At 40.9% G+C, this 10,310-nt stretch overlaps 1 protein-coding gene across 1 annotated transcript; it reads left to right on the plus strand.

The window, feature by feature from the left end:
- The first annotated feature begins 178 nt into the window (after nucleotides 1-178).
- Nucleotides 179-8,214, plus strand: rrh (retinal pigment epithelium-derived rhodopsin homolog). Its single transcript, XM_075448395.1, has 7 exons — nucleotides 179-360; nucleotides 3,995-4,185; nucleotides 5,247-5,346; nucleotides 5,805-5,958; nucleotides 6,851-7,019; nucleotides 7,557-7,735; nucleotides 8,109-8,214. Exons 1-7 carry the CDS (start codon nucleotides 249-251, stop codon nucleotides 8,212-8,214), a joined length of 1,011 nt encoding a protein of 336 aa, XP_075304510.1. The 5' UTR covers nucleotides 179-248.
- The last annotated feature ends 2,096 nt before the right edge of the window (nucleotides 8,215-10,310 follow it).

Below are 10,310 nucleotides of genomic sequence, written 5' to 3' on the forward strand. Positions count from 1 at the left end.
CAGAAACGGCTTTCATGCAGCTCCACGTGAGCCGTAATCCTCTCTTGAGGGGCCTTGTGTACAAACTGCAGGCTGGCAAACAGTGGTGGTATGTAATAATCCGCTCCACCTTCACCCCCACCCCCCTGCAACAGCTTTTAGTCCGAGGCAACACTTTCCATTTCTCCATCTCTGCATTTCTACTTTGTTTTCACCTCACAGAATCATATTTTTTTTCTCGTTTTGAGTCTTTTAAAACACCTGAGAACATGGGGATTGTATCTGAAGTCAACATTTCTGATGGTGTCGAGCCCTACGGAGGGAAAAGTGCGTTCACCCAGCTGGAGCACAACATAGTGGCTGGATATCTGATCTCTGCAGGTAAATGTTAATGTACTTTGTTTATACAGCCCTTTACAGACGATCCTTACGGTGTTCCAAAGTGCTTTACAGCAGGTAATAAATAAAGAGAAGAAGAAGTAAAAACTAGGGCTGGGCAACGATTAAAATCTTTAATCTAATTAATCACATGATTTCCCTGATTAATCACGATTAATCGCATTTGTACGCAGAATCCAAAAATGAATCCAAAAGTAGTGTATAGCTTTTAGCATTTAGCTTTATTTTAAACGTGCTGCCATATGAATGAAAGTGCCATAACATTTGTTGTGCAAACACACTTTTAACATCAGCATCTTTCTGTAGTTTTTATGTAGAAGCCTCGCTCCACTGTCTGTTTCCTTGAATGACTTGCTGCTATCAGTTGTGTGTTTTGCCTTTAAGTGATATTTTAGACTGGAACTACTACGCTGAGAAGACAATTCAACTTGGCAGTGTTTACAGATGACTTTGGTTCTGTCGACTCCGCCGTCTGGAAGAACTTTAACATGAAAATGGCCGAGTAAAAGTTCCGTACCCTTCTCCATGTTTGGTGGATCCGCCGATTACTTTCTTTTCCTGTTCCACAGCAGACAGCAGCAGACTTTTACAAAATAAAAGCCTGTGAGCAGCAGACTTTTACAGAATAAAAGCCTGTGAGCAACAGACTTTTACAAAATAAAAGCCTGAGAGCAACAGACTTGTACAAAATAAAAGCCTGTGAGCAACAGACTTTTACAAAATAAAAGCCTGAGAGCAACAGACTTTTACAAAATAAAAGCCTGTGAGCAACAGACTTTTACAAAATAAAAGTCCCACATCGGACGGCCCTGTGCTGCGTGTCGTTCCCCCTCTCTCTGCCCCCTGCTTCCTGTCTCTCTGAACTTTCCACTATAGGCACAAAAGCCCCCCCCAAAATTTTTTTTTTTTAATAAAATAAAATAAATAAATAATAAAATAATAAATAAATTAAACATGCGTTAATGCGCGATAAAGTATTTTTCGACGTTAAATAATTAATGCGTTAACGCGATAATAACGAGTTAATTCACCCAGCCGTAGTAAAAACAAATAAAAACAATAAAAGAACAGTGAAAGCAGTAAAATACAACAAAATCGATTAAGATAAAATAAAATAAAATAAAAGAGTCATCATACAACTGGGTATTAAAAGCAATCCTAAATAAGTAGTTTTTTAGCCTAGATGTGAAGAGGCCCAGGTCAGAAATCCATTATCTGAGGTCTGTTTCCCAGAACTTTTGTGTAAAAACACTGATAAAGAAGCCGAATCCTCGTCTTTCTAACTGCAAGATGCTGAAAAGATGATACGTTTTAGAGGTAAAACACGACCAAACTGTTCAGTGTTATTAACTGTGAGAGACTTTAGTTCTATTCTTACACTGTGAAAATCTCCTCTGATCCCATTGTTGTGTAACTGAACTATGAACAACAGAGCTGGATATGAAGATGCATTTACAAGCTCATATGTTTCATTACAGTCATGTTAAAGAGTCCTGATCAGTCTCATTTCTTTGTGACTTTCTTCTAATTTAAAGAATCAAATCAAATCAAATCAAATTTATTTATATAGCACATTTCATGTACAAACAGTTCAAAGTGCTTTACATAAAATAAAAGCATTGCAGCAGGGAGTGGAAGAAGCTTTAAAAATACATAAAAGAATATAAAAAGAAACAAATAAAATATATATATATTTTTTTTTATAAAGAAGAAAATCTACAAATCTTTCTAATCTAATCTAAAGTGTTCCTGATCAACAGTTCTGCAGCTTCCTGAAGCTCTTTCAGAGTTTCTCTTTGGACATTTTCTGCTTTTTCCCTCAAAAACACACATTTCCAGGTGTTTTTTCTTAGTTAAGCCACTTAACTCTGAGCTGTGTACCATTCAGGCAGGAAAAAGGCTCCTAACTCAAGGGATGAACCAGTGTTGTGTCCACATTTTAAACTGGATCTTTAGGCACTTTGTTCCCAGCAGCCTGTCACAGAGACACATCATTTGTTCCCATTTCTTTAGCTGCATCTGTGAAAAACAGCTTCATAGTTTCAACTTTTTTGTACATTTACGTTAAAACTGCTTTCAGTTACCAAAAGAGTCAAATTAATATAAGAAATTCAGTTTGAAAAAAATCCTAATCCCAAAAAAATGAATGTTATCACGTCTAAAAGTAGAAAAGTAGGAAAAAAACAGACAATAATAAGAATGATATGTTATTCAACATCAAGAAAAAGTAAATAAGATTCAATTTAAAGCTTAAAAAAGGAATATAAGATATAATCTAATGACTAATTATGGAACAATTAATATAAATTAAATGAATAAACTGTTTTTTGTTCCCATTTCTTTAGCTGCATGTGTGAAAAACAGCAAAGATAACACAGTGTGACAGACAGAAAACAGGATTTCTGCAGCAACAAGGTGATTCCCAAAGAGCTGTTAGCTGAAAACTTGGCATATCTCAGCATGGTGTGCAGTGTGTCCTTAAAACATTTGAGGAAACTGGACAAGTGGAGGACAGAAGAAGAAGTGTCAGGCCTAAAGAACTATCTCAGAACGACCTGTCCAGGTCGTCGTTGCTGGAGATTTAAAACCAAAACATCTGTTTATAGTTTATATTGAAAGAACCACAAATTAATACAGAATGATTTTTAGAAAAGAATATAAAGGATTTCATGTGGAGACTCCATTAAAACCGGAGATGTTTTGGATCCAGCATCTAGTGGCCATCAGCGGTACTGCACATTAGACCTCCATCTTTGAAACACAACTTCTATTTTCATCTAGAATTTGTTCCACAGCTGATCCATCTGTGACATTAAACTGGTGTTTAAAAGCAAACAAAAACTCAACTATCACCAAAAAAACCCCATTATTTATTCACTGATTTATCATTTTTATTTATTTGTTTATTTAGTCATTTATTATTATTATTATTAGTTAGTAGTAGTATTTTTTACTAGAATTGGTATTATTATTGTTGTTGTTATTCTAAAATAAAAAATATTTAAATATTTTTTTAAATATTTAAATATTGTAAATATTTTAAAAAAATTTTGAGCTACTTGACTAATTTGAATTTCCCCAATTGGTGGATGAATAAAGTATTTTTCTATTCTATTCTATTCTTAAAAGCAGTAGGTGCCTGTAGGCTGACACCTTTTTTTGAATTGTTTTTGTTCAGTTTTCTGGGTTTTAGTCTCCAGATGAACATTGTTTTCTACATTTTATGGTTGATTCTGAATCAAACAGAAACAGGCGACAGAAACAGTTCAATGTTCTCAGGCACATCGAGTCTTATTGAGAGGAAACGAGCCTCCTGGATCCTACACTCAGCTCTTATTTTCCGTCCACATATCAGCTAAAACAGGCACATAAGCATGTTTTTAGTGGAGTAAAACGTGGCCTCAGGGTGATATTATTTCCAGAAAAGAGGGATTTCTTCTCGTTTGTTTAGTTGGATTGAACAAGACATACAACAAGAACGTCTCCTTCTTTAAAGGAGACAATAATGGCGTCTCCTTTAGGGCGATTATCCCTTTAAAATGCACTCATGATGTCATCGGTGGGGCTGAGGAGTCAGGTGAACTGTAACTGCTCTTCTTCTTCTTTCCTCCTCCAGGCGTCATCAGTTTAGCGAGCAACATCATCGTGCTGCTGATGTTCGTGAAGTTCAGGGAGCTTCGCACCGCCACAAACTTAATCATCATCAACCTGGCCTTCACTGACATCGGCGTGGCCGGCATCGGTTACCCCATGTCGGCCGCCTCAGACATCCACGGCAGCTGGAAGTTCGGCTACAACGGCTGTCAGGTGGGTTAAAGGTCACCCCAAGGTCAGACTCTGCAGGCCTCAGTCAGCATGCTAAAGGTTAAAGGTCACCCCAAGGTCAGAAACCCAAGAGCTACATCTCAGACTCTGCAGGCCTCAGTTAGCATGTTAAATGTTAAAGGTCACCCCAAGGTCAGAAACCTAAGAGCTACATCTCAGACTCTGCGGGCCTCAGTTAGCATGTTAAAGGTCAAAGGTCATGACAGCACAGTTAGAAACAGGCTGAACAGGTATGGCTTGTGTGGAAGGGCTGCAGGAGAAAGCCTCTTCTCTCTAAAAAGAACATGGCAGCACAGCTTAGGTTTGCAAAGCTGCATCTGAACAAACCACAAGACTTCTGGAACAATGTGCTTTGGACAGACCAGACCAAAGTGGAGATGTTTGCTCATGATGCACAGCAGCACGTTTGGAGGAAACCAAACACAGCACATCAGCACAAACACCTCACACCAGCTGTCAAGCACGGTGGTGGAGGGCTGATGATCTGGGCTGGTTCTGCTTGTTTATATACAGACAGATTGTGTTTTACAGGAGCCCATCTTCCTCTTGTCTCGACTGAACCACAGTCAGAAGTAGACATGATGTTCCACTCATTCCTCGAACTCTGAGGCCTTCAGCTCCTTTACAAACATCATATCACCTCCTGGTACTTTCTGTAATCTGCGGCCGCGTGTTTGGATTATTGTTTTCCACCTCTGTCCTCGTTACTGTGCGGTGATACTGAACCATGTGAGGCTAATCTGCCCGGAAACCTAACCGGGAGGGCCGGACTTCCACTGTGGGCCTCCCTCTGCTCCGATGGATGGATGGATGGATGGATGGATGGATGGATGGATGGATGGATAGATAGATAGATAGATAGATAGATAGATAGATAGATAGATAGATAGATAGATAGATAGATAGATAGATAGATAGATAGATAGATAGATAGATAGATAGATAGATAGATAGATAGATAGATAGATAGATAGATAGATAAAGAGATGTGATTTCAGTCACTAAATGACTTAAAACTTTGTTTTCTGGGTTCTGGTCCACAGGTTTATGCAGCTCTGAACATCTTCTTCGGCATGGCCAGCATCGGCCTGCTGACGGTGGTGGCCATTGATCGCTACCTCACCATCTGCAGACCAGACATAGGTACCTTTAAAATGCTCCACTACTCACGCATCATTCAGGTTCTTCTTCTCCCGCACCCTGTGGTGGCACTAATGGACTGCTCTTCAGTTAAAGATAACAAACGAACCATCAGGGATGAAAGAACTGAGGAAATACTAAGAAATATCGTAGTTTTTCAAAGTGGAACCAATAGATGCAGATAAAAGGAATGCTAAATCATTCAGTTATAAAATCCTAATGGACCGTAAACATGAATTAAATCAAATGTATTCTCATCTCACATGATGAAGGGAAGAAATTGTTTAAACTTCCTCCTCCTTTGTCTCCATTTTGTTCCTGCTCTGCATCCTGGACGTCTCCTCTTTCAACTCGTCTTGACTCAGACTTTCCCGTTGCCACGGTTACGCATCATAACAGATGGGAAAATTCCAGCAACGATGTAATTCATGATTTATTCTCATTGTTTCTTCGCTCTGCAGGGCAGAAAATGACATCGCGGTCGTACAACCTTCTGATCGTTGCTGCGTGGCTGAACGCCGTGTTCTGGTCCTCCATGCCGATAGTGGGCTGGGCGAGTTACGCCCCCGACCCGACCGGAGCGACATGCACCATCAACTGGAGGCAGAACGATGCGTGAGTCTTCATCAGCTGCTGATATTTTGGTTTAAAAATAAAAATACTAGGGCTGGGCAACGATTAAAATGTTTAATCTAATTAATCACATGATTTCCCTGATTAATCGCGATTAATCGCATTTGTACGCAGAATCCAAAAATGAATCCAAAAGTAGTGTATAGCTTTTAGCATTTAGCTTTATTTTAAATGTGCTGCCATATGAATGAAAGTGCCATAACATTTGTTGTGCAAACACACTTTTAACATCAGCATCTTTCTGTAGTTTTTATGTAGAAGCCTCGCTCCACTGTCTGTTTCCTTGAATGACTTGCTGCTATCAGTTGTGTGTTTTGCCTTTAAGTGATATTTTAGACTGGAACTACTACGCTGAGAAGACAATTCAACTTGGCAGTGTTTACAGATGACTTTGGTTCTGTCGACTCCGCCGTCTGGAAGAACTTTAAAATGAAAATGGCCGAGTAAAAGTTCCGTACCCTTCTCCATGTTTGGTGGATCCGCCGATTACTTTCTTTTCCTGTTCCACAGCAGCAGACTTTTACAAAATAAAAGCCTGTGAGCAACAGATTTTTACAATAATAAAAGTCCCGCATCGGACGGCCCTGTGCTGCATATTGTTCCCCCTCTCTCTGCCCCCTGCTTCCTGTCTCTCTGAACTTTCCTATCCATTAAAGGCACAAAAGCCCCCCCAAAAAATAAAAAAATGTATTAATGCACGATAAAATATTTATCGGCGTTAAATTATTAACGAGTTAACGCGATAATAACGGGTTAACTCGCCCAGCCCAAATAAAAAACACTTAAAAATGATAACCTGCTGCAGCAGTCGGACGTAAGGTTCGAATAAGCCGTTTCCAGTTTCTGAGAACGTCTCCCTGCTGCTCCTCCACAGCTCCTTCGTCTCCTACACCATGACAGTGATCGCTGTGAACTTCGTGGTTCCTCTGTCCGTCATGTTTTACTGCTACTACAACGTTTCCGTCACTGTCAAGAGATACAAGGCCAGCAACTGCCTGGACAGCGTCAACGTCGACTGGTCGGACCAGATGGACGTCACCAAGGTGAACAAAGCTTTTTATCGTGTAAAGTTGTCCAACAACTTTAAAGGGGTAGTTCGCCTCTTCTGACATGAAGCTGTGTAACATCCCATATCAGCAACATAATTTATGAACATCTTCTTACCCCCTGCTGCGTCCTGTGAGCAGAGTTCCAGCCTCGTTTTGGTGTTGATGAAGGTAGTCCGGCTAGTTGGCTGGGGCCACAAAAATAAAGCGTTTTGTTTCTCAAAAACAATATGCGTTCAACAGAGTAATACATTTGCATCACAAAATGGTTCTCCAGGAAAAAGTCAGACCTCATAATCGCTTGGCCCTATTTTCTCTCTCTTCGGACTACCTTCATCAACACCAAAACGAGGCTGGAACTCTGCTCACAGGACGCAGCAGGGGGTAAGAAGATGTTCATAAATGATGTTGCTGATATGGGATGTCATACAGCTTCATGTCAAAAGAGGCGAACTATCCCTTTAAAGAGGCGAACTATCCCTTTAAAGAGGCGAACAATCCCTTTAACTTTGTTTCTCCGTTTGTTGCCGGCAGATGTCCATCGTGATGATCATCATGTTCCTGGTCGCCTGGTCTCCGTACTCCATCGTGTGTCTTTGGGCGTCGTTCGGCGACCCAAAAACCATCCCGGCCCCCATGGCCATCATCGCTCCGCTCTTCGCCAAATCCTCCACCTTCTACAACCCCTGCATCTACGTCATCGCCAACAAAAAGTACGTGTTTCCTGTTACCGGGAGCTTCTGTCTCAGCTCGTGTTGGAAGTGTGTTTAACCTGGCGAGCTGCGAGAAACAAAAGTTTAACCTGGCAAACTTCTCTTTCCCAATCCTTTTGTTTCCTTTCCTTTTGTTTCCTTTCCTTTCCTTTCCTTTCCTTTCCTTTCCTTTCCTTTCCTTTCCTTTCCTTTCCTTCTCTTTCCTTTTGTTTCCTTTCTTTTTGTTTCCTTTCCTTTCCTTCTCTTTCCTTTTGTTTCCTTTCCTTTCCTTCTCTTTCCTTTCCTTTCCTTCTCTTTCCCTTCCTTTCCTTTTCTTTTGTTTATGTGCTGTGTAGACCGTGCTAACTGAAAGGACTTTCGATGATCTTTTCAGGTTCAGGCGAGCCATCATCGGGATGATTCGGTGTCAGACCAGGCAGCGGATCACCATCAGCACCCACCTTCCCATGACCATCTCCCAGCAGCCTCTGACCCAGTGAGACGACGACGCTTCAGCATTAAAACCCGCCGGCGCTCAGAGCCTCGTAACGTCTCTGCTGTAGCTTTCCTCTGCTGAGTAACCCAATGCACTGTGGTGTTTACTGTGTAAATCCCACTTGCTCTCATTTTGTAGTCATTGTTTGTGGTCCAGTTACAGCAATAACAAACCGACTTTTAAAATCCCTCTGAGCGTGGACTCCTTTTTACTGCAGCTTCTCCTGAACTCATTACAGCAAAGAGCATTAAACGCACTCCATTTTATGTTGTGGGTTCCCCCCCAAAAAGTGAAAGAGGAAATTTGGTATTTACACAGAAGACGTCAGAGTGAACCAGGATCGAGACAACAGAAACAGAAATGACCAAATCCTCCATTAAAGTGCTGCTAAATATCCACGAGGAAAAAGAAAAATATATTCACTGAACTTAACTGAACAAAAGTAGAAGAAAACAGCTGAAAAGAAACAGGGAGGATCAGTATCTATTAGGGCTGGGCAACGATTAAAATGTTTAATCTAATTAATCACATGATTTCCCTGATTAATCACGATTAATCGCATTTGTACGCAGAATCCAAAAATGAATCCAAGAGTAGCGTATAGCTTTTAGCATTTAGCTTTATTTTAAATGTGCTGCCATATGAATGAAAGTGCCATAACATTTGTTGTGCAAACACACTTTTAACATCAGCATCTTTCTGTAGTTTTTATGTAGAAGCCTCGCTCCACTGTCTGTTTCCTTGAATGACTTGCTGCTATCAGTTGTGTGTTTTGCCTTTAAGTGATATTTTAGACTGGAACTACTACGCTGAGAAGACAATTCAACTTGGCAGAGTTTACAGATGACTTTGGTTCTGTCGACTCCGCCGTCTGGAAGAACTTTAAAATGAAAATGGCCGAGTAAAGGTTCCGTACCCTTCTCCATGTTTGGTGGATCCGCCGATTACTTTCTTTTCCTGTTCCACAGCAGACAGCAGCAGACTTTTACAAAATAAAAGCCTGTGAGCAGCAGACTTTTACAAAATAAAAGCCTGTGAGCAGCAGACTTTTACAAAATAAAAGCCTGTGAGCAGCAGACTTTTACAAAATAAAAGCCTGTGAGCAACAGACTTTTACAAAAATAAAATAAATAATAAAACAGGGGGGGTCCGTGGCGTAGTGGGTTGAGCAGGTGCCACATGTACAGAGGCTATAGTCCTCGCTGCAGCTGGCCCCGGTTCGAGTCCCACATCGGACGGCCCTGTGCTGCGTGTTGTTCCCCCTCTCTATGCCCCCTGCTTCCTGTTTCTCTGAACTTTCCATTAAAGTCACAAAAGCCTCCCCAAAAAATTATATATAAAAAAAAAAACTGCATTAACACGATAATAACAAGTTAACTCGCCCAGCCCTAGTATCTATATCTCCATAATACTCACACAGAGTTGTTCACAAAGTCTGGAACCAACTAAAAGACAAAAAAACGCTGCCGCTAACAAGAGCTCGCCGTGACTCTTAGTGTGAGGCTGGAGGGAAACTACCCAAATATAGGACGAACAGGCGGAAACTGAACGGTGGTTTTATCTAAACTAAACTAAAAGATGAGCTTAACTTTAAACAGAAAGTACAAATGAGAAACAACGAAGAGACGAAAAGGACAGGAAACCAAAGCTGTGAGTCCTTTGAGGGTCGATGAGCAGAGCGACAACAGGTGAGTGATGACACCTGAGATCATCTAAATGACTAAATGAGAAACAAGAGTCCAACACCCAGGACCGAAAACTAAACCTGGAAATAAAGCTCAAAGAAAAAATACCAAACAGGAACGCTGAGAAATAACTGAACTGGAGCAGAAACTGAGAAAAGCATGGATCATGATGGGCAGCCAATCAGCAGCTGACCTTCAGCAGGCCAAACTCAGAGAGGACGACAAACTCAAGCAGTCCTGAAAAAGATATTTTCCTCACATGGATCAGAGCTTTAACATTCACCAACATCACTTAAACAGTGAGAGCTGAAAATAGCCTTAAAAATCCCAGTGAACACTCGCCGGTCCGCTGGCCGCTGTGCTTCAGAACCCCAGAAAAGGACCTAAAACCCCCGATTCAGGCCAAACTTCACCA

Source organism: Odontesthes bonariensis, chromosome 17 (assembly GCF_027942865.1).
Source record: "Odontesthes bonariensis isolate fOdoBon6 chromosome 17, fOdoBon6.hap1, whole genome shotgun sequence".
In the NCBI taxonomy this organism is placed as follows: domain Eukaryota; kingdom Metazoa; phylum Chordata; class Actinopteri; order Atheriniformes; family Atherinopsidae; genus Odontesthes; species Odontesthes bonariensis.